A 24,436-nucleotide genomic window follows, 5' to 3' on the forward strand; every position below is an offset into this window, starting at 1 on the left:
GGCAGGCTACAGTCCATGGGGTCACAGAAGTTGGACATGACTTAGCAACTAAACCACCTGCAGAAGAATGGAAAGGGGAGCACAAGCACTAGTGTTGTTTTGGGGCTTCCCTGGGTGGCTCAGACAGTAAAGAATCTGCCTGCAATGCAGGAGACTCATGTTCAATCCCTGGATCAGGAAGATCCCCTGGAGAAGGGAATGGCAACCCACTCCGGTATTCTTGCCTGGAGAATCCCATGGGCAGAGGAGCTTGGTGGGCTACACTCTATGGGGCTGCAAAGAGTTGGACATGAATGAGTGACTAACACACACTTGTCTACCATCTTGGAGCTTTTTGGTTCAAACTAGTTTATTTTGTGTCCTCGGGCTATGTCATTCTTTTAAAGGCTGTGCCTTGCCCCCTTCCTTCCTGTTTCAATATGAAGAGAGAATGTATAGAAGCACACCTAGTCAAACAGATTTTTTGTTTTTCTGCTTATTTAACACAGGAGAATATGTAGAATATATAACAGCAAAAAACCAAGGTCAACACTCACGAGCTCTTCTAAGAGTCAGTCAGTCAGTCAGTTCAGTCACTCAGTAGTGTCTGACTCTTTGAGACCCCATGAATCGCAGCACACCAGGCCTCCCTGTCCATCACCAACTTCCAGAGTTTACTCAAACTTGTGTCCATCGAGTTGGTGATGCCATCCAGCCATCTCATCCTCTGTCATCCCCTTCTCCTCCTGCCCCCAATCCCTCTCAGCATCAGGGTCTTTTCCAATGAGTCAACTCTTCGCATGAGGTGGCCAAAGTATTGGAGTTTCAGCTTCAACATCAGTCCTTCCAATGAACACCCAGGACTGATCTCCTTTAGGATGGACTAGTTGGATCTCCTTGCAGTCGAAGGGACTCTCAAGAGTCTTCTCCAACACCACAGTTCAAAAGCATCAATTCTTTGGCGCTCAGCTTTCTTCACAGTACAACTCTCATATCCATACATGACCACTGGAAAAACCATAGCTTTGACTAGATTGACCTTTGTTGGTAAAGTAATGTCTCTGCTTTTTAATATGCTCTCTAGGTTGGTCCTAACTTTCCTTCCAAGGAGTAAGTGTCTTTAATTTCATGGCTGCAAACACCATCTGCAGTGATTTTGGAGCCCAGATAAATAAAGTCTGTCACTCTTTCCACTGTTTCCCCATCTATTTGCCATGAAGTGATGGGACAAGAATGCCATGATCTTAGTTTTCTGAATGTTGAGCTTTAAGCCAACTTTCTCACTCTTCTCTTTCACTTTCATCAAGAGGCTTTTTAGTTCCTCTTCACTTTCTGCCATAAGGGTGGTGTCATCTGCATATCTGAGGTTATTGATATTTCTCCCAGCAATCTTGATTCCAGCTTGTGCTTCTTCCAGCCCAGCATTTCTCATGATGTACTCTGCATATAAGTTAAATAAGCAGGGTGACAATATACAGCCTTGACATACTCCTTTTCCTATTGGAACCAGTCTGTTGTTCCATGTCCAGTTCTAACTTTGCTTCCTGACCTGCATATAGGTTTCTCTAGAGGCAGGTCAGATGGTCTGGTATTCCCATCTCTTTCAGAATTTTCCACAGTTTATTGTGATCCAACACCCAAAAAAGATGTCCTTTTCATTATAGGGGATTGGAATGCAAAAGTATGAAGTTAAGAAACACCTGGAGTAACAGGCAAATTTGGCCTTGGAGTATGAAATGAAGCAGGGCTGACTGTGGCTCAGATCATGAACTCCTTATTGCCAAATTCAGACTTAAATTGAAGAAAGTGGGGAAAACCACTAGACATTCAGGTATGACCTAAATCAAATCTCTTATGACTATACAGTTGAAGTGAGAAATAGATTTAAGGGACTAGATCTGATAGTCAGAGTGCCTGATGAACTATGGACAGAGGTTCGTGACATTGTACAGGAGACAGGCATCAAGACCATCCCCATAGAAAAGAAATGCAAAAAGGCAAAATGGTTGTCTGAGGAGGCCTTACAGATAGCTGTGAAAAGAAGAGAAGTGAAAAGCAAAGGGGAAAAGGAAAGATATTCCCATTTGAATGCAGAGTTCCAAAGAATAGCAAGGAGAGTTAAGAAAGCCTTCCTCAGTGATCAATGCAAAGAAATAGAGGAAAACAACAGAATGAGAAAGACTAGAGATCTCATCAAGAAAATTAGAGATACCAAGGGAACATTTCATGCAAAGATGGGTTCAATAAAGGACAGAAATGGTATGGACCTAACAGAAGCAGAAGATATTAAGAAGAGGTGGCAAGAATACACAGAAGAACTGTACAAAAAAGATCTTCATGACACAGATAATCACGATGGTGTGATCACTAACCTGGAGTCAGACATCCTGGAATGTGAAGTCAAGTGGGCCTTAGAAAGTATCACTACGAACAAAGCTAGTGGATGTGATGGAATTCCAGCTGAGCTATTTCAAATCCTAAAAAAAGATGCTGTGAAAGTGCTGCACTCAATATGCCAACAAATTTGGAAAACTCAGCAGTGGCCACAGGACTGGAAAAGGCCAGTTTTCATTCCAATCCCAAAGAATGCTCAAACTACTGCACAATTGCACTCATCTCACTTGCTAGTAAAGTAATGCTCAAAATTCTCCAAGCTAGGCTTCAGCAATATGTGAACCACAAACTTCCAGATATTCCAAGAGTACTAATCATAAAAATGGAAAATAACAATGAGGTATCACTTTACACCCATTAGACTGAAATTAAACAACTGGATAATGCCAAGTACTGGTGAGTATGCAGGAATCCTTGGGAATGGAGACTGGTCCTGCCTTTTTGGAAGGCAGTTAGGCAGTAATGGGTGCATACCTATGACACAGCTATTCTATTCCTGGATCTATATTCCAAGTCCATAATGGAACATATTATGGTGATCATTGTCACAGCATATTTATGTAGCAAGGAATTGAAGGCAATCTCGGCATTCATACTGGGGAGGTAGATAGGCATATGCGGAGTTCAGGGCCCAGACTAGAAGAAACTAACAACATACACACATAGTAAAATGGATACATTTTTTAAATGCATGGGTAGTGGGAAAAAGCCAGAAAGAGAATAGATACACAGCCCAATACTATTTGCATAAATTTAAAGAGGTTGTACAAAATCAAAAATACATGTTTGAACACAATGTGTGAAACAATTTGCTTATTTAAGCAGAATGGTTGCTTATAAGCAGAGGCAAGTCGGGGCAGAGAATAGAGATAAATGCAAATAAAGTGCCCATGCAGGGACCAATAATGATAATGCGTCATGCACAGAGGAGGACAATTAAGTCAATCATTTGTACTTGAGGTCCAAGGACAACTATGCTGATTGCATCCTATTCTATGAAGTTTAGGAAGCACTGCTTTATTGGGTAAAAATGGAATGTAATCATTTTAATATCCTCTTCCACTACACTTTGGTGGTGTGTAAAGTTTTTAGGGGTTACGCCACTTCCTTGCTTTTAAGTGAAAACAGTCATTTTGTCATGATCAGATACTGTGACTTCCTAGGTGTGTGGTCATCCTGTCATATGCATTTTTGGCCTCCCAATAGTAGTTAGCACATGAGACACAGCATAAATGCTTTTTACTCAGACAAATTATTCCCCCCAAACTATTTTTCCCTGCCAAGAATCTAGAAGTCCTTTTTAAGTAAGATCTCCCTTAAACAAGCAGAGAAACAAAAACAAAAGAAAGAAAATGTCATCTGAACTGATTTTTCTTCTAGTACTGTCCAATAACTCATATTGGCACTGATAATTCTTAATAGAGAATCCAGATTTTTTAGAATATGCTTACTTAGAATGAATTATCAGTTTAAATGAGGACATAAATCTTCAGCTACATTACCTTCTTACATATAGAACTACATACCTTCCTTACATATAGAACTGTTGAGTTTGTCAACTATCATTTAATCTTCACAGTAGTTGTGAAACCGAGTGGGACCCTTTGGGGCCCTCCTGGGTACAAAAGTCTGTCTAGGTACCCCATTTCTTGTTTATAGGGAAAAGGCTTCAGCCTCTTAGACCTTGAGTTCCCGAGGTACAGAGTCAAACAGTTAGTGATTAGAACAATAGGACTCCTGGTTTCTCCTAAAGGGATATACATAACAACCTGATATAGATCTGAGCTCTACTACAAGAACTAAGGTCCCCACCCAGGTGAAGGATGGTAACTTTAGGCTGAGCACAAAACACATGGCACAGGCTGGTCGGAACCGGAAGGCTGATGATTAAGATTTCTGGAGCACTACCTCACCACCAACCAATCAGAACAAAGTCACACACCCTGTGGCTATCCCCGCAAATTTGCCTGAAACTCTTGGGGGAGTTTAGGTCTTTTCCACAGGAGCAGCTCATTCTCTTTGTTTGGCTCTCACAATAAACCTTTCTCTGCTCCAAACTCCAGCGTTTCGGTTTGTTTGGCCTTGTTTTGTATCCAGCATGTGAACCTGGGTTCAAAAACAGTTGAATGGGTTATCTACATTTCAGTCGGTCTAAGTGAAAGATGAATATCATTTTAAAATTAATCATTATTATTATGTATTTAATTGTGCTACTGAACTTTTGTGTCTAGGAAATGGACAAAGAAGAAATGAGAAATAGCCAAGGGTTTAGGAAATTAAGAGAACTGTCATAAGCAGTAGACACAGATTATAGACTGAAAAGCTGAAGCAGCCTTTCTGCGACCGAGGAAGGATTTTTCTTGCTCATTGTCCTTTGGTGCTTCAATGAAGACAAGGTTCTTGCAGTGACCACACTGACTTTTTCAGGGTAAGTTAGTTTTGGCAGGCCTTGTCCCACCCACACTTCCTCTAAGCTGTTGCATTCAAGACATAAACAAGACATTGTTTTCCTCCCTAAGCACTGTGGGTCTTAAACTCTTTCAACAAGCACTTCTTTCTGATGAATGTTCTCCTGCCCTTGGATACCAAGGATGTTCATTTTCAAAGTGAAATATATAGCCATTTATATTCAGCAACTCAACTCTCCTCTTGTTTCAGAAAGGTACAGCTAACCTACACATGTGGGTTGTTTTTTTCTGCTTTTTAATTTATAAATAAGTAAGATTTCAGATCAACTGTTGAGTTTTTTTAAGTTTTTTATTTTTTTAATTTATTTTTTCCCAACTGTTGATTTTTACTTTGACATCATGCTTTACTTTTCTTACCCAGCTTAAATGCCTTTAGATTTATGGTGACCTTAGTTAAAGAAAAAGTAGGATTATAAAATATTGTAATTCAATGTTTCCCATTCTACCCCAGGAAAAATCTCAATAATTCAGTTCCCCCAAGAAAAGCACAGCAGTTTGATAAACCTGTAATTGGAGATTAAATTCAGTAGGTAGCACATGGAGACAATAATGAAAGATTGGATTCAACCAACCATCTCTGTAAAGATGGGGGACACTTGCAGGGTCTATCTGTGGGGCTTCCCCGGTGGCTCGGGTGGTAAAGAATCTGCCTACAGTGCAGGAGACCCAGGTTCAGTCCCTGGGTCGGGAAGATCCCCTGGTGAAAAAAATGGATGGCAACCCACTCCAGTGTTCTCACCTGGAAAATTCCGTGGACAGAATTTTGTATCAAGTTCTCACTTCCCAATTACAATTTTAACCAGCAGTACTTTACTTTTAAGCCTCTGGCACTCTTTGCTGTTGCTGTAATTGCTAGATTAGTAGGCAGCAAGAGTTGTAGTAGTTACTGTAATGGATTTTTTCACAGTACAGTGGATATATTACTGTACGGTGCTATGGGAATATGAGCTACAGATGGTACTAAGCAGGCATCTGTGGATGGGATGACCAGCCTGGTGATGTAACAAGCAACAACTAAGGGAATACTTTCTAAAATCTCTCCCTTGATAAAGGTATTAGCCATTTTTCAAGCCTAACTAACCCCAGGTGTGGAGACTATTGAGTAAGGGTGGGTAGTTGAGGTTGGTAGAGAAGGAGTGACACCACATGCTGAGAGAGAGGAATTACAAGGCTTGAATTCTCAAGTTTCACTATTAATAATAGGTTCAGGGTAAACTTTGTATAGTATTTACATTTCTGCCCCCCGAGGAAAAAAAATATGCTTTCCAATTGCCACAATAAATATGTGCTGTACATAAATTCTCAATAGCTTTTTAGGAACTCTGAAGGGTCTGAGAGTTACTGTGTCTGCCACAATTTCATGAATGCTGGTAGAAACCGGCAAACTGTTGAGTCAGAGATGAAAGATCATTTATTACTTATAGCAGAAATGGCAAGTATCAGCATTTTTGCAACCCTTCCCTGAGCCCCGATTCCCACAGAAGGCCAGGTGACATCACAGGTGTTACAACACAGGAAATGAAGCTTAGGAAATTCAAATCTTTGATAATGGGCAGTGAGAAAGATTGCCATTTGCTCAAAGGGAGACAGGACCTCTGATTTCTAAGGCAGCAAGCAAACCTGCCCCTCGCTCCAGAGACAGACACTACCTCTATTGTCCAAGGTTAATTCCTACACAAAGGAAAAGGCAGACAGCTACCCCCTTGCAAGACAAGTAGAAGCAAGAGACTCATGGAGAACTGTCTCCGAAATGTGCATGGTGTATGTACATGGTATAATTTTGATTTTAATGAAGCTGTGTTATTAAGGAGCACCCCCTCCAACCTAATTTCATAAAGATTGCACATTAGTCATTTTTTGCTGTGCAACATTGTTACCACAAACTTAGTTGTAACACACATGTATTTTTTAAGGTAATTGAATTCTTCAAAAGATTTTTTTTAATTTATTTTTTAATTGAAGGATAATTGCTTTCCTCAATTGTGTTGATTTGTGCTATCTCATAGTTTCTGCACTTAGGCACCTGGGAATGGCTTAAGTGGCTCCTCTGATTGGGGTCTCACAAAATGCAATGAGAATTTTGCCTGAGACTGTGGTCTCATCTGAGATTCTACTGGAGAAAAACATGCTTTTAATCTCATTCAGGTTGTTGGCAGAATTCAGTTTCTTGCAGTTGTAGGACTGAAGAATTTGATTTCTTCCTTGCTGTGGTCAGAGGCCACCCTCATTTCTGAGAAGCTACCTGTGGTTCCTTGCCATTTGGGGTTTTCAAATAGGGCCACCTGCTTCCCCAAAGCCAGCAAGGGAGAGGTTGAGCAACTACAACAAAATGACCATTATGGTGTATGTAGAACAATCATGTTTAATACATATTAATATAATATATAAACCATTATATTTGACATATTCTATTGGTTAGTGTCTTCCAATATGTTTATCAAGGGGGCTGGCTGTTGGCTACTTCAGATAATTTATCTGAGAGATGAAAAGTCTTTCTGAGGAGGGGACATCATTCTAGCTGAGACCACAGATGATGAGGCAATAGGGATAAGATAGTGGTGAGGAGTATTTTGGGGAAAAGGAACAGAAAGTGGGAAGTGTAGCTGTCCCCAGAGATAGAAAAATATCATCATGCCATTATAAGACCGTATTTTACATGTTTTTTTAATCTGTTTTTTCCCCATCATACAGTGAGTTGTACCAATATCTTAGATCTTCAATATCTATTTGATAGTAGACAGTGTTGTTGTTATTCAGTCACTAAGTCATGTCCAATTCTTTGTGATCCCACGGACTGCAACATGCCAGGCCTCCCTGTCCCTCACCATCTCTTGGAGTTCGCCCAAGTTCATGTCCATTGAATTGGTGATGCCATCCAATCATCTCATCCTCTGCTGCCCTCTTCTCCTTTTGCCTTCATTTTTTCCCAGGATCAGGTGGCCAACGTATTGGAGCTTCAGCTTCAGAATCAGTCCTTCCAATGAGTATGCAGGGTTGATTTCCCTTAGGATAGCCTGGTTTGATCTTACAGTTCAAGGGACTCTCAAAAGAATCTTTTCCAGCACCACAATTCAAAAGAATCAATTCTTCAGTGTTCAGCCTTCTTTACAATCCAGTAAATTTATATAATAAATGGATAGATTTATTTATTTAGGAAATATTTGACTAAGCTTTCACGTACTAGGTGCCAAAGAACACTCAAACTACCACACAATTGCACTCATCTCACATGCTAGTAAAGTAATGCTTAAAATTCTCCAAGCCAGGCTTCAGCAATACCGTGAACTTCCAGATGTTCAAGCTGGTTTTAGAAAAGGCAGAGGAACCAGAGATCAAATTGCCAACATCTGCTGGATCATCAAAAAAGCAAGATAGTTCCAGAAAAACATCTATTTCTGCTTTATTGACTATGCCAAAGCCTTTGACTGTGTGGATCAAAATAAACTGTGGAAAATTCTGAAAGAGATTGGAATACCAGACCACCTGACTTGCTTCTGTATGCAGGTCAGGAAGCAACAGTTGGAACTGGACATGGAACAACAGACTGGTTCCAAATAGGAAAAGGAATATATCAAGGCTGTATATTATCACCCTGCTTATTTAACTTATATGCAGAGTACATCATGAGAAACACTGGGCTGGAAGAAGCACAAACTGGAATCAAGATTGCTGGGAGAAATATCAGTAACCTCAGATATGCAGATGACACCACTCTTATGGCAGAAAGTGAAGAGGAACTAAAGAGCCTCTTGATGAAAGTGAAAGAGGAGAGTGAGAAGTTGGCTTAAAGCTCAACATTCAGAAAACTAAGATCATGGCATCTGGTCCCATCACTTCATAGCAAATAGATGGGAAACAGTGGAAAGAGTGTCAGACTTTATTTTTCTGGGCTCCAAAATCACTGCCAGATGGTTACTGCAGCCATGAAATTAAAAGACGCTTACTCCTTGGAAGGAAAGTTATGACCAACCTAGACAGCATATTGAAAAGCAGAGACATTACTTTGTCAACAAAGGTCCATCTAGTCAAGGCTATGGTTTTTCCAGTGGTCATGTATGGATATGAGAGTTGGACTGTGAAGAAAGCTGTGTGTAGAAGAATTGATGCTTTTGAACTGTGATGTTGGAGAAGACTCTTCAGAGTCCCTTGGACTGCAAGGAGATCTAACCAGTCCATCCTAAAGGAGATCAGTCCTGGGTGTTCATTGGAAGGACTGATGCTGAAGCCGAAGCTCCAATACTTTGGCCACCTGATTCGAAGAGCTGACTCATTTGAAAAGACCCTGATGCTGGGAGAGATTAGGGGCAGGAGGAGAAGGGGACGACAGAGGATGAGATGGCTGGATGGCATCACCAACTCAATGGACATGGGTTTGGGTGGACTCCGGGAGTTGGTGATGGACAGGGAGGCCTGGTGTGCTGCGTGCGGTTCATGGGGTCACAAAGAGTCGGATAGGGCTGAGGACTGAACTGAACTAGGTACTTCAGAGATACAAAATGACCATGTGAAGGCCTGTGCCCTCAATGAACTCACAGTTGCCGGGAGCAAAGTTACAAACAATTTCTAATACAAAGTGGTCAATGCCACTGGTGCTACATAACAGCACTGGAATAAAGAAGTCTGGTTCTACTTGCAGAACTTGGGAGACTACGTAAAGGTGGCAAAATTAGCACTAAGTCTTGAAGGATACCTAAATTAGTTGAGGGGTATAAATAGCAAAAGGCATTTTAGGCAAGGCAATCAGTTTGAGCAAAGACTTGAAACTGGCAAAATACATGGCTGATTGGCAAAAAACCCAAGAAGTTCAGAGGTAGAGTAAAATAAAACCAAGAATATGTGTGAAAAAAATAGAAGGCAGGAGGCTTGCTGAAGTGCCTATGGATTACATGAAAAAGACAAGAAGCTAACTCTAACGTGTGTCACTAGCCAAATGGGATAATTCAAACATCACAAAGTATAGTGATCATAACAGACTAAAAGAATCTGATAGGTAAAATGCACTAATTCAGTGATACTAAGCAAACAAAATCTTTTTGGTTAACACTGGTGGTTGCTAGGGCAGCACCAATTTCTCTGAAATTTGATAACTAAAGTGAAAAAATCCCTATCAGTTTGAAATGCAGAATCTGCCTGCAATGCCGGAGACCGAGGTTCCATTTCTGGGTGCGGAAGATCCCCTGGAGAAAGGAATGGCAACCCACTCCAGTATTCCTGCCTGGAAAATCCCATGGAGAGATGAGCCTGGAGGGCCACAGGCCATGGGATGGCAAAGAGTTGAACACGACTGAGCGGCTAACAGATACACACAGAAAGGGATGGCAGAATGAGCACGAACATGTACTAATTACCCAGTCCACCACCAACGTTGATATCCAGGACCAGAGCTCATAATGTGCCAAAGGTTGACGTTCATGGAGCTTAGATTCTTCAGTTCGAACAAGCCCCGCGGAAAGGGGATGTCCGAAATGAAGTCCCCAACTATTCTAGAAGGCGCTAAGATTTCCAGGGATTTCCGAAAGAGGCTACGGAATGTGACTGGCAAATGGCTGCAAGGATTTCAGCAGCAACCTTTCCCCCAGTCTGCGCCCCCTGGCGTTGACCGTGGGTGGACCGCTAAATGCTCATGACTTTATCACCGGAGCGGAAGTGGGAAGTGAGGCAGTCCCTCTCCCACCCCGCCCCTCTCCCCTTTCTCGCCTTTCTCTCACCCGAGCCCCTCGTCCTTCTCTACCCCCGCCCCGCCCTTCTCCCCTTGCCCTCCCCTCCCTAGGCCAGCCCCTCGTTTTCTCCTTTCTTCCCTCCTCTTCCCCCGCCTCACGCTCCGCCCCTCTGCGCACTTCTCCGTCCTTCCGCTTCTGCTCCTCGCCCCGCCCCTTCCTGTCGTCACTTGACACCGCCTCTCTCACGCTAGTCCCGCCCCTCTCTCCTGGACTAGCTACCTATCTTCTGACGCTTGCTCTCTGGTCCCTGCGGGGGTTACCATAGCAACGGTGCACGCAGAAGCTAGGTTTCCCTAGTTGGACCTGGCTGGCGGCAGGGAAGAGCCGGCACCATGAGTCACGTAGTGACTATCGAAGAACCCCAGGCCAAGCCTCAGGTGTCTCAAACCCGGTTCGGAGGGAAGTCGGGGGCCTGGGGCAACGTCTCTGCCAGTCGAACTTATGATTTCTTATACGGTAAGGGCCGCTCCAGACCTCTCTCCTGAGTTGTCGACACCTGGGCCAGGTGGGCGTCGAGACTGTGGGACCTGGCCGGGAACGCGGCGGACGAAAGACAAGCCTCAGGAGGGATCTCTAGCCCGGGCTGTCTTTTGTTGGGTAGGGGCAGCTCCAAGCCCTGCAGGCGGGGGCTCTTAGGCGGGCTGCAGGGAGGAGGCGGTCTCGGAAGCCGCAGGTGCGCGCTGCATCTCGGAGCAGTGAGCAGGGACACCTGATTCTTCTTTACCCTGACAGTTTGCACAGCCCTAAGCAATTGTCCTGAATGCTGTTCCTGGCGTTCTGACTTGGAGATTCACTCAACACTCCTTCATTCAAACTGCATAAAATGCCCAAACAGAATGACCGTCCTGCTCGCATTCTCTGGGCAACTCCAAACTTGTCATTCTGGGTAGGTAAAGAAGGGCCAGGTTGTCTCATCTTTGGTTTTAGGTTTCTCTTTTTATTTGAGCTTATTCTTATCCGTCAAAATATTGCTTGTAAACTAGGTCCGCTAGGTCCTTTGGGCCAGTAAAGCCGCAGTTTATTTAATGCCCTGATTGTTCTTTTATGTTCTGTCTCTTCTACGGGACCATAAATCCCTGAGTTATTTAAGTTCTTGTTCTGTCCATTTTTGTAGCACTCTCAGCACCCTTTCCAGTGCTGGTACATATGTTGGGTGCTAGATAATTTGTTATGAATCATTTATTTACTACTACAATAAATATAATCAGTAAAGAATGATTCCCGCCCCCCCCCCCCCATTTTCCCCCTCTTTACCCTGCTTTTAACCTTGTGGTATCTCCTATGAGAATCCCAGGGTTTCTTTTGGATGGGAGTCTTTAGGGTTCCCTGGTGTTGGGAATATGTAATGATTGCTTACATTTGTGTATGCTTCACAGTTAACACCATTCTTTTCTACATCTTACCTCATTTATATACTGTTTTACATTTGACTGAATGTTATGTGAATACTTTGTATCTCTCAAGTGCCTCACTTGAAGTGCCTACAATAATTTGTCACTTCCCTGAATCTACATTTGTTGATGGATTAATAACTACACTGTTGCCCTGCTAATTATAAAGTCTTTTAAATATGATACATTTTTCCTAGCTTCCAAAAATATCGTTTTAAAAAATATTTATTTATTGGTTGTGCTGGGTCTTCATTGCTGTGCGAGGGCCTTCTCCAGTTGCAGAGTGGGGCTTCTCTAGTTGCAGTGTGAGGGCTTCTCATTGCAGCGGTGTCTCTTGTTGTGAAGCCCGGGCTCTGGGGACAGGGCCTTCAGTCATTGTGGCTTGGGGGCTCTGTAGTTGTGGTGCATGGGCTTATTGTCCCATGGCGTGTGGGATCTTCCTGGACCAGGAATTGAACCCATGTCCCCTGCATTGCCCAGCAGATTCTTTACCACTGAGCTATCATGGAAGTCCCCAAAATATCTTCTTGGGTTTATCATTTGTCATGAGCTCTTTCCTCCTTTCTTTTCTCTCTCTATAGAGTAAACAGTGGTTGCACCAATTTTCATTCCCACTAACAGTGTAGGAGAGTTTCTTTTTCTTCACACTCTCTCCAGCATTTATTATTTGTAGGCTTGTTAATAATGGCCATTCTGATGTGAGATGATACCTCACTGTAGTTTTGATTTGCATTTCTCTAATAATTAGTGATATTAAACATCTTTTCATGTGCTTGTGGGCCATCTGTATGTCTTCTTGGAGAAATGTTTAGGTCTTCTGGCCATTTTTAAATTGGGCTGTTTGTTTGACATTAAGCTGTATGAGCTGTTGGTATATTTTGGAAACTAATCATTTGTTGTGGCATCATTTAGAAATATTTTCTCCCATTTTGTAGGTTGTTGTTTTGTTTATGTTTTCCTTTGTTGTGCTAAAGCTTTTAGGTTTAATTAGATACTGTTTATTTCTGTTCCAAAAACATCTTGCTGCAATGTATGTCAGAGTCTTCTGCCCAGATGTTCCTCTAGAAGTTTTATCCAGTCTTACATTTAGGTCTTTAATCAATTTGAGTTTATTTTTGTATATGGTATTGGAGAATGTTCTAATTTCATTCTTTTACATGTAGCTGTCCAGTTTTTCTCAGAACCATTTACTGAAGAGGCTGACTTTTCTCCATTGTGTTTTCTCACCTACTTTTCTTAGATTAATTGGCCATAAGTGTATGGGTTTACTGCTGGACTGTCTGTTCTGTTCGGTTGATCTATATGTCCATTTCTGTGTCAGTGTCAGACAGTTTTGATTATAGTAGCTTTGTGATATTGTCTGAAGCCAGACAGTGTGATTTCTCCAGCTCTGTTCTTCTCTCTCAAGATTATTTTGGCTATTCAGGGTCTTTTGTGTTTTCATCCAAATTAAAAATTATTTTGTTCTAATACCGATGAAAATGCCATCGGTAATGTAATAGGGATTGCATTGAATCTGTAGTTTCCATTGGGTAGTATGGTCATTTTAACAATATGAATTCTTCCATTTCAGGAACACGTATATCTTTCCATTTGTTTGTGACATCTTCAGTTTCTTTCATTAGTGTCCTATAGGTGTCAGAGTAGAGATCTTTTGCCTTCTTAGGTAGGTTTATTCCTAGGTATTTTATTCTTTTTAATGCAATGGTAAATGAAATTGTTTCCTTAATTGTTTCTGATATTTCCTTGTTAGTGTACAGAAATGCAATAGATTTCCAAATATTAATTTTGTATCTTGCAGCTTTATCACATTTACTGATGAGCTCTAGTAGTTTTCTGGTAGTTTCTTTAGGGTTTTCTATGTGTAGCATCATGTCATATACAAACAGTGACAATTTTATTTTTTTAAAATCTGATTCCTTTAAAAAAATACTTATTTTTATTTATTTGGCTGCACTGGGTCTTAGTTGCAGAATGTGATATCTTTTGAATGGTAGCATGCAAGCTCTTAGTTGTAACATGTGGGATCTAGTTCCCTGACCAGGGGTTGAACCCAGGCCCCTTGCATTGGGAGCACAGAGTCTCAGCCACTGGACCACCAGAGAAGTCCCTGGATTCCTTTTCTTTTTCTTTTCTGATTACCATGAATAGGACATCCAAAACTATGTTGAATAAGAGTGGTGAGAGTGAGCATCCTTGTCTTGTTCCTGATCTTAGAGGAAATATTTCAGCTTTTACATTGAGTATGATGTTAGCTATGGTTTTGTTATATATGGCCTTTGTTATGGTTAGGTAGGTTCCCTCTATGCCCACTTTCTGAAGGGTTTTTTTAAAATCACAAATGGATATTGAATTTTATAAAAAGTTTTTTCTGAATCTATTGAGATGTTCATATGGTTTTTATCTTCAATTTGTTAATGTGGTGTATCACATTGACTGATTTGCAGATATTGAAAACTCCTTGTATCTCTGCATTAAATCCTACTTTATTATGGTGTGTGATCCTTTTAATGTATTGTTGGAGTCAGTTTGCTGGTATCTTGTGAGAATTTTTGCATCTATGTTCATTAGTGATATTGGCCTGTAATTTTCTTTGTTTGTGATCTTTCCTGGTGGCTCAGACAGTAAAAAATCTTTCTGCAGTGTGGGGGAACTGGGTTCAATTCCTGGGTCGGGAAGATCCCTGGAAAAGGGAATGGATATCCATTCCAGTATTCTTGCCTGGAGAATTCCATGGACAGAGGAGCTGAGTTGGACATGACTGAGTGACAGTTTCATTTTTTGTTTGGTTTTGGTATCAGGTTGATGGTGGCCTTGTGGAATGAGTTTGGAACTGTTCTTTCTTCTGCAATTTTTGGGAATAGTTTCAGAAGGATAGGTGTTAACTTTTCTCTGAATGTTTCATGAAATTGACTTGTGAAGCCATCTGGTCCTGGACTTTTGTTTGCTGGGCTTGTTTTGTTTTATATTGTTTTTGGCTGTGTCATGCAGCTTGTGGGATCTTAATGCCCTGACCAGGGGGTTGAACCCACACCCCTGCATTGAAAGGCAAAGTATTAACCACTGGACCACCAGGGAAGTCCCTCAAATACATTTTTTGATCCCCTTCTCTCTTTCTTCTTCTAGAATCCCTATTATGTGTAGGTTGGCACATTTTGTATTATCTCATAGAGTTTGTATGTTGCCTTTACTTTTTTCATTCGTCTTTCCACTGTTCTGATTGAGTAATTTCCTATTCTGTCTTCCAGATCGCTCATCATTCTTCTGTGTCCTTTAGTCTGCTGTTCATTGCTTCTAGATTGGTTTTTATCTCAGCAATGAAATTGTCTAATTTTGATTGGTTCACCTTTATAGTTTCTATTAATAGTTCCTTGTTACAGTGATCTGCATTTCTATTGATATGTTTCTTAATTCCTTTAGCATTTTTATTATCTTCTCTTTGAACTCAAGGTCTAAAAGACTGATGAAGACTGTTTCATTATTTGTTCTTTCAGGGCATTTCTCTTGTTCTTTTGATTTGAAATAGTTTCTATGCTTTTTAATTTTACTTACCTTTTCCTGTCTCTCTGAATTTAGGAGAAACCGCTCTCTTCTGTGGTCTTGAAGGGATGTTTTTATGTAGGGTTGTCCCTGCATAGACGCTGTGTCTCCAGTTCTTTGGTGGGCGCACTGGTTTTGGTATGGATGCATGCCATGTCTTTCCTCAGGCTGGGCTGGTTGTTATACCCTGAGTGGGAAGTGTGGTTGGCTTGTAGCGTTTGCAGCCTGTGCTGGATGTGAGGCAGGGCTTCTTCTTAGCTCCATGGCTGTCATCATCCTGTTGGGAGTGGGGTGCACTCCCCAGTTGTTTGAGTAGAAGACTTAAGGGTTGGGTTTGATCACGCTCTGTAGCCCTTGAGTGTGCACCCTGCCCCAAGGGAGGTGAATCCTGAAGCAAGTAAGGTCTGTGAGGTCACAGAATACCTGTGTCTCACCTGTGTAGACATCTGTGCTCAGAAGCAGCCCAGATTCACGTCCCTTTCTCTGTTGTATTCATCCCAGATCTAGGGCAGGGCTGTGTTGTGCAGTGACTGGGGGTCAGGTGGTTGTGGCTGCAGGAGCTGCTTTATCACCTGAGATCTGGGCTGCCTCTATGGTGGTCTTCTCCCAGTCTTCTCTTTCTGCCCCAGATGTAGTGCTCAGCTATGGTGTGGAGTGGGTGGAACCAGCGTGCTCTTGCTGGGAAATAAACTGCTGCATACTAGTATCTGCACCCTCTTATGGTGCCACCAGGTATGCATGCTGGCAATATCTGCCCAGCTAGATCCACCACCCACTGTGTGCCCATTTATATTGGGGTCTGCAGCTCCCCCAGATCACACCTCAGGCCCTCCGACCTGTCTCTGCATGGCTAGACCAAGTCTCTGCCCAGATCTCACACTAGGCTGTGGTGTAGACAGGGGGCCAGGGCATTTGCCTGTTTGGGTTGGGAAGTGCGGTAAAGTGGCAACCACCACTTCCGGTGGCTCTCTTGGCCCTGACTGTTAGTGAGCTGGCACACATACACTCCTTATGAGCAGAGTCCAGCCTTCTTCAGTCTGTCTGTCTCAGTGAATTTCCTAGCAGGCGAGGGGGTTTTTCTTGTCTGTGCAGGATCCCAGGAATGGGATGGCAAAATTGTGGCTTGACCCACTTGCTCCCTAGAGTGAAGGTCCACCCATGTGGACCTTCTCTTCCTTTCAGATCCCTCCCAGGGATGCAGGTCCCAACCTGATGCCTTTTTTTTTTTTTTTCTTTCGCATCCTACCTTGCTTCCCAAATGTTGCTACTGGTAAAGAATCCACCTGCCAATGCAGGAGACTTAAAGAGATGTGGGTTTGATCCCTGGTCAGGAAGATCTACTGGAGGAGGGCATGGCAACCCACTCCATGCCTGGAGAATCCCATGGACAGAGGAGCCTTGTGGGCTACAGTTCATAGGGTCGCAAAGAGTTGGACATGACTGAAGCAACTCAGCACACATAGCACCCTGTTACATGGAGCTATTTATTGCAGTTTTGGTTGGTTGTATAGAAGTCCTGCTGCCAGTTTCCAGCTAGTTTTCACGGAGAATTGTTCTACATGTAGATGTATCTTTGATGTGTTTTGGAGGGGAAGTGAGCTCTCTGTCCTCTTATTCCACCATCTTGATCCCCTTGGTTGCTGACTTCTTGAAGCCTTGGTTTCCTTTTCTATAAAATGGAGACCTCGTGCTTACCTCATTAACTTTTTGAGAATTAAAATGAATACTGCACACGAAGCACTCAATACTGTCTAGGAATAAGTAGTGATAACCTGATGATTGCTATTGCTTGGGACTTCCCTTCATGGCTCATTGGTAAAGAATACATTTGCAATGCAGGTGCCACAGGAGATGCGAGTTTGATTCCTGGGTTGGGAAGATTCCCCAGAAGAGAGCATGGCAACCCACTCCAGTGTTCTTTTTTTTTTTTTTTAATATTAATTAATTTATTTTAATTGGAGGCTAATTACTTTACAATATTGTAGTGGTTTCTGCCATACATTGACATGAATCAGCCATCCACTCCAGTATTCTTGCCTGGAAAATTCCATGGGCAGAGGAGCCTGGCAGGCTAAAGTCCATGGGGTCACAAAGAGTTGGACATGATTGAAGCGACATTGCATGCACACTATTGCTTGGGCATCTCAGAGGCCTCTCCACTGCCATCTGAGCACTGATTTTGAGCACAGTTGTAGACTATGCTCAGTTGACTTATATGCAGAGTACATCATGACAAACTCTGGGCTGGTTGAAGCACAAGCTGGAATCAAGATTGCTGGGAGAAATATCAATAACCTCAGATATGCAGGTGACACCACACTTATGGCAGAAAGCGAAGAAGAACTAAAGAGCCTCTTGATGAAAATGAAGAGGAGAGTGAAAAAGTTGGCTTAAAGCTCAGCATTCAGAAAACTAAGATCATGGCATCTGCTCCCATCACTTCATGACAAATAGATGGGGAAACAATGGAGACAGTGACAGACTTTATTTTTTTGGGCTCCAAAATCACTGCAGATGGTGATTGCAGCCATGAAATTAAAAGACGCTTACTCCTTGGAAGGAAAGTTATGACCAACCTAGGCAGAATATTAAAAAGCAGAGACATTACTTTGAGAACAAAGGTCTGTCTAGTCAAGGCTATCGTTTTCCAGTAGTCATGTATGGATGTGGGAGTTGGACTATAAAGAAAGCTGAATGCCAAAGAATTGATGCTTTTGAACTGTGGTGTTGGAGAAGACTCTTGAGAGTCCTTTGAACTGCAGGGAGATCCAACTAGTCCATCCTGAAGGAAATCAGTCCTGAATATTCATTGGAAGGACTGATGCTGAAGCTGAAACTCCAATACTTTGGCCACCTGATGCGAATAACTGACTCATTTGAAAAGAACCCCGATGCTGGGAAAGATTGAAGGTGGGAGGAGAAGGGGACGACAGAGGATAAGATGGTTGGAAGGCATCACCAACTCAATGGACATGAGTTCGAGTAAACTCCAGGAGTTGGTGATGGACAAGGGAGGCTTGGCCTGCTGCAGTCCACGGGGTCGCAAAGAGTCGGACATGACTGAGCGACTGAACTGAACTGTAGACTATGTTGTAGAATGTATAGTCACAAAATCATACAGTATTGTGTCATTGTTGTCTGTAGATTCAAAAATGTTTCTATAGATATCATTTTCACATTCCTTATGGAAATATTAATAAGAGGAGAATGGTTTAGTATCCAGACTTAGGGGAAATGCAGGTTAAATTAATTTCAGATGACCAGCACAATTGCAGCCATTGACACAGTGATATCAAGTTGAGAAGTGATGGAAATTGGGCTGATTAGGAATGAAGAGGCCAAATTTTATGCCCTCAAATTATAGGCTACTGAATTTGAAGCGAGAATGAATGCACCTATTTAGACAGAAGAATATAGCTTCAACACCACTAATATGTTGGAAATAGTATAAGACAAAGTGAAATTTCTGTATTCTCTTGTCTTTTGTTTTAAGTGATTTAAAAGGTATCATTGGATCAGTGGTTGTGATTGTTTTGTTTGTTTTGGCTCGCTGGGTCTTCACTGTGGTGCACGGGTTTCTCTTGTTGCGAAGCACAGGCTCTAGAACATGTGGGCTCAATATGTGCAATATGCAGCCTCAGTAGTTGCAGCTCATGGGCTTCTCTCATTGTGGTTCATGGGCTCAGTTGTCCCACAGCATGTGGGATCTTAGTTCCCAGACCAGGGATTGAACCCACATCTCCTGTGTTGGAAGGTGGATTTTTAACCACTGGACCACCAGGGAAGTCCTCAATGGTTGTGATGGTGCTGTTCATCTGAAATTGGGTAACTAATTGAGGAAGTCATTAAGTTCTGGAAATTGACAAATCATCTAAATTCAAGAGACTTAATTCTAAATCACAATAACAATAATTTCTGCAGAGAAATATATGTTACCAAGATGTCTAGACTAGTGCAAGGTATTTATTTGTCTAGACATATCTACTCGAGAAATCAAGTCTGTATCTGAAGATTGCTTGTGAATTTAATGTCAAATTGTTTGATTTTTAAGTGATAGTAAAATCAATCATGCATATTCATTGTCACTTTAAAGGTATACCTAACAAACACATACTTAACAGCAACAGGGCAATCTTATTTGAACTTGGAGGAAATAACTTAGTTCCATTTTAAGGGGTGAATTCTAAAAATAGCTGATCTTATTTATCTCTTACTGGAGAATGACATTTTCTTACCCTGTCTACCAGCTCTGGGTGATACACTGTTAAGTTTGTATCTTCCCTGTGAACTGAAGATGGGAGGTAGTACCCAAAGTTATTGTTTCTTTCCCTTGGAAATGGGTGTAGTGTTTGTGTATACATGGTCCTTCCTCTTAGAGTATTTCCAGAGCTATCCAGACACAGAAGGTGGTTTGTTCATAAGAAAGAAGAGAACCTGTTGAGGTTATGGTGCTTGAAAACATGTTCAGCCGCCTTTTTGCATTCCGATTCTGTTCACTGACGTTGGAGTATACAGAGAACACATGCATCTCACAGACTCTCACTGATGGTGAGTAATAGAGTGTGAGCTGCTGCAGTTAGATGATATCTGAATTTTCTAATTTGTTTTCCAGTTAAGAAATTACATTTCTTTACTGTTTTTTTCTACCTGGGAGTAGATTCGTGGTCTTCCTTATACTGCTTTACTGTTTATTTCACAGACCCATTGTTTATTGTATCAAGTGAGAAAGACCACAACCAGGCGAATATTCAGGCCACCATGATTCGAAGCAAACTGGTAGGTCTTATTCATCTGCTAAGGCAGCCTAATGTACCTGAATCATCTAGTTTGGCTAACTGTGTTGATCAAATTTTCTAATCACCAAATCTCCACTGGATTTTATATTCTGCAGAAATTTCTTTGCCATGGTTACCAGGGGACAAGATGTTTTAATACTTGTGGCCCAATATGAAGATTAACTAATAGTGAATAAAGGACTTAACGATAACCTAAATTATTTCAATGAGAAAAGTAATAGATGCCTGTGTTGAGAAAATTCCAGTCGTGCAAAAGCATATATGGTATAAAATAAATGCTACCCTTAGCCCTCTTCACATAATCACTCCTTGTCATCAGTTTCTTCAGTATCCTTCTAGAGACAGTCTATACATATACCAATAGCCTATGCCATATAGATGGTTTTGTACCTTTCAAAAGTTTGCGGTAGTAAAGTACTTTAGAAAATCTGGTATAATTTTGTCCTCTTTCCCTTTGCCCTCCTGTCTTAACATTAGAGAAGGGTTCCCAGGTTTAGAACCATGTTCAGCAGCATGTTCCATTATCCAAGATACTCTGTTTATTGGAGCAAGGCAGATCCTGTTCCGTCATTCATCAGTCGGGACTGGAAGCGACATGAGGAAAGGCACAGAGAAACCCTCCAGCAGCTTGCCGCGTAAGTGTCAGGTAGCTCCAGCTGCTATTCGTGTGTTTGATGAACGCGTTTTTCTTCTTAAAAAGTTTTGTGTATTCATTCTGTATTATTTTAAAATGTACAGTTGTGATGTTATACCTAGACCAGTTGAGCTCAAATTCTCTTTCTTAACCCCTTTGACCAAAACAATCTGGATTCGGGAGCAACAGTTATAGGTTTATTGGTTAGTATTAGGTTGGTACAAAAGCAATTGTGATTTCAGACTGTGAATTTTATTTATTTATTTTTTCCCAATTATTTTTATTAGTTGTAGGCTAATTACTTTACAATATTGTAGTGGTTTTTGCCATACATTGATATGAATCAGCCATGGATTTACATGTGTTCCCCATCCTGAACCCCCCTCCCACCTCCCTCCCCATCCCATCCCTCTGGGTCTTCCCAGTGCACCAGCCCTGAGCACTTGTCTCATGCATCCAACCTGGACTGGCGATCTGTTTCACACTTGATAATATACATGTTTCGATGCTGTTCTCTCAGATCATCCCACCCTCGCCTTCTCCCATAGAGTACAAAAGTCTGTTCTATACATCTGTGTCTCTTTTTCTGTCTTGCATATAGGGTTATTGTTACCATATTTCTAAATTCCATATATATGTGTTAGTATACTGTATTGGTGTTTATCTTTCTGGCTTACTTCACTCTGTATAATGGGCTCCAGTTTTATCCATCTCATTAGAACTGATTCAAATGTATTCTTTTTAATGGCTGAGTAATATTCAATTGTGTATATGTACCACAGTTTTCTTATCCATTCATCTGCTGATGGGCATCTAGGTTGCTTCCATGTCCTGGCTATTATAAACACTGCTGCAATGAACATTGGGGTACACGTGTCTCTTTCAGATCTGGTTTCCTCGGTGTATACAGACTGTGAATTTTAAATCATTATAATGAGGCTCAAACACATCTTTATTAACCAAAATAGGAACCATTACAGTCAACACATCTTTGCCAATGAGAAATGAGTTGGTTTGTTCCTGTAGCATAAAAATACAAGTTTCAGGATTTGATGAACTCTTGGAAAGCACTTTCTGCCTTCTGCTGGTTGTGGAAGCATTGTCCTGGCAAAAAGTTGTTGAAATGCTTGAAGAAGTGGTAGTTGGTTGGCGAGAGATCAGGTAAATATGGCGAATGAGGCAAAACTTTGTAGCCCAATTTGTTCAACTTTTGGAGCACTGGTTGTGCGACTTGCAGTCAGGCATTGTAGAGAAGAATTGGGTCCATTCTGTTGACCAATAGTGGCTGCAGGTATTGCAGTTTTTGGTGCATTTCATTGATTTGCTGAACATACTTCTCAGATGTAATGGTTTTGCTGGGATTCAGAAAAATGTGGTAGATCAGACAGACAGCAGACCACCAAAACAATGACTATGACCTTTTTTTGGTGCACGTTTGGTTTGGGGAAGTGTTTTTGGAGCTTCTTCTCTGTCCAACCACTGAGCTAGTTGTTGCCAGTTGTTTTATAAAATCCACTTTTTGTCACATGTCATAATCCGATCGAAAAGCGGTTCAGTGTTGTATAGAATAAGAGATGACATTTCAAAACAATGGTTTTTTTTGATTTGCAGTCAGTTCATGAAGCCCCATTATCAAGCTTTTTCACATTTCCAATTTGCTTCAAATGCCAAATGGCTGTAGAAAGGTTGACGTTGAGTTCTTCGGCAGCTACTTATGTAGTTGTATGAGGATCAGTTTCGATGCTGGCTCTCAATTGATCATTGTCAACTTCAGATGACCTGCCACTGTGCTCGTCATCTTCAAGGCTCTTGTATCCTTTGCAAAACTTCTTTAATCACCACTGCACTATGTGTTTGTTAGCAAGTTCTCGGCCAAATGCATTGTTGATGTTGCTAGTTTCCTGCCCTGCTTTATGACCCATTTTGAACTTGAATAAGAAAATTGCTTGAATTTACTTTTTGTTTAACATCATTTCTGCAGTCTAAAATAAATTTAAAATAAACAGCAAGTGATAAGTCATTAGCAAAAGAAAATATAAAATAAGAAATGAGCATTAAAATGATGTATAACATAACCACATTCCAGTATCAAATGGCTAAGTTCAACAGTGCAAAACTACAGTTACTTTTGCACCAACCTAATAGGTGTTCTCCAAAAGTTATAGTATATATTACATGATAGCTTACCACCAAAGGTAGAGGTGACTGCATTTGTAGTTTCTCTGATCTATCTTAGAAATTGCAAGTGTACTTTTCTGCTAGTATCCAAGTATACTTTTTGGAGACCTGCAACCAAAGCACCTTCAGCGACAGGTCTGTCAAATCCCTTATTCGTTTAAAGAATGTTTACAAGCGCATACATAGTAAATTTCTTTTAAAATGCTACCTTACAGCCTAGATGTAAAAATTTGTTTTGTTAAATTTTGTAATTCTCATGCACTGTTAACTAAAAATGAGCATTTTTGTATGTGGAGTTTCATAAATTTACTCATTTATTAGCTTTCAGTTCTTCTTGTTGGTTTCTGGTTTCCTGGCTCAGGAAAAGTAATTGTTGTAGTCTGAGATGTAGGACAGTAAGACATGTTATAGAAGACTTTGCTCTCAGTCTCAGATGTATCTGTGTATCTCCTACTTTATAGATATAGAAATGTGAGATAGGGGCTTCCCCGGTGGTGCTAGTGGTAAAGAATCTGTCTGCCAATGCAAGAGATGCAAGAGACATGGGTTCGATCCCTGGGGTGGGAAAATTCCCTGGTTAGAAAGTGGCAACCACTCCAGTATTCTTGCCTGGAGAACTCCATGGACAGAGGAGCCTGGTGGGCTATAGTCCATGGGATCACAAGAGTCAGACACAATTTAGCAACTGAGAATGAATATGAAATAAAAATTATATTTGGAAATAATATGTTTGACTTGAATAATGTTTTCCTGCTTTGTTTTAGAATTGATGCTTCTTTTCGGATGCCTAAAGAAGTTTATGAAGATCCTGATGTTACTGGAAAGAATCGCTATAAATATTTTGAAAGGTAGGAAATAATTACTGATGAATATGAGCCCTAATGTTATCAGAGACCTCTTTGTAATAATGATAGAAGCTCTCATATTTAAGTCATACAATACGCCAGGTATCACTTTATAAGTGCTTTACATATATAACATCAATTTTCAGAACAGAAATATAGGATAGGATATATCATCCCCATTTTACAGTTAGGAAGCTGAGACTAAAAGAGGAGAAGTAAATTGCTCAAGATTACTTTATTATAAATTATCAAGTGTAGAGCTGGGATTCCAACTAAGTCTGCTTGAGCTTAGAGATACTAATTGCAAATAAGAATGTATCTTTGAGAACAAAACGAAGTCATCAAATAAAGTGAGACAGAGCAAAGACACCATGACAGCTATAGTGCAGGGAAAAGTGTTAAAAGAGGGCAGATAGGTGACATTTGCTGTCTTTGTGTGAATGTTACCAAAACCAACATGGTCAAAAGATTCACCTTGTTTCATTCGTGAT

General features: G+C 41.2%; 1 protein-coding gene across 6 annotated transcripts in view; it reads left to right on the top strand.

Moving 5' to 3' along the window:
- The first annotated feature begins 10,725 nt into the window (after positions 1-10,725).
- CFAP91 (cilia and flagella associated protein 91) overlaps positions 10,726-24,436 on the top strand; it is a 102,743-nt gene continuing 89,032 nt past the window's right edge. For 2 of the 6 annotated variants that reach the window (XR_006270563.1, XM_043474998.1), the window contains exons 1-4: positions 10,726-11,017; positions 20,192-20,268; positions 20,766-20,923; positions 23,865-23,948. Coding sequence is in view for 5 of the 6 variants with exons in the window: in XM_043474998.1 (XP_043330933.1) it covers positions 10,894-11,017; positions 20,192-20,268; positions 20,766-20,923; positions 23,865-23,948 (443 nt within the window). In the remaining variant the exon portion in view is untranslated. Of the gene's footprint in view, positions 11,018-20,191; positions 20,269-20,765; positions 20,924-23,864; positions 23,949-24,436 lie in introns of those variants that run through there. The other 4 variants (XM_043474999.1, XM_043475003.1, XM_043475002.1 and 1 more) reach the window with 4 other exon arrangements.

Source organism: Cervus canadensis, chromosome 7 (assembly GCF_019320065.1).
Source record: "Cervus canadensis isolate Bull #8, Minnesota chromosome 7, ASM1932006v1, whole genome shotgun sequence".
Classification (NCBI taxonomy): domain Eukaryota; kingdom Metazoa; phylum Chordata; class Mammalia; order Artiodactyla; family Cervidae; genus Cervus; species Cervus canadensis.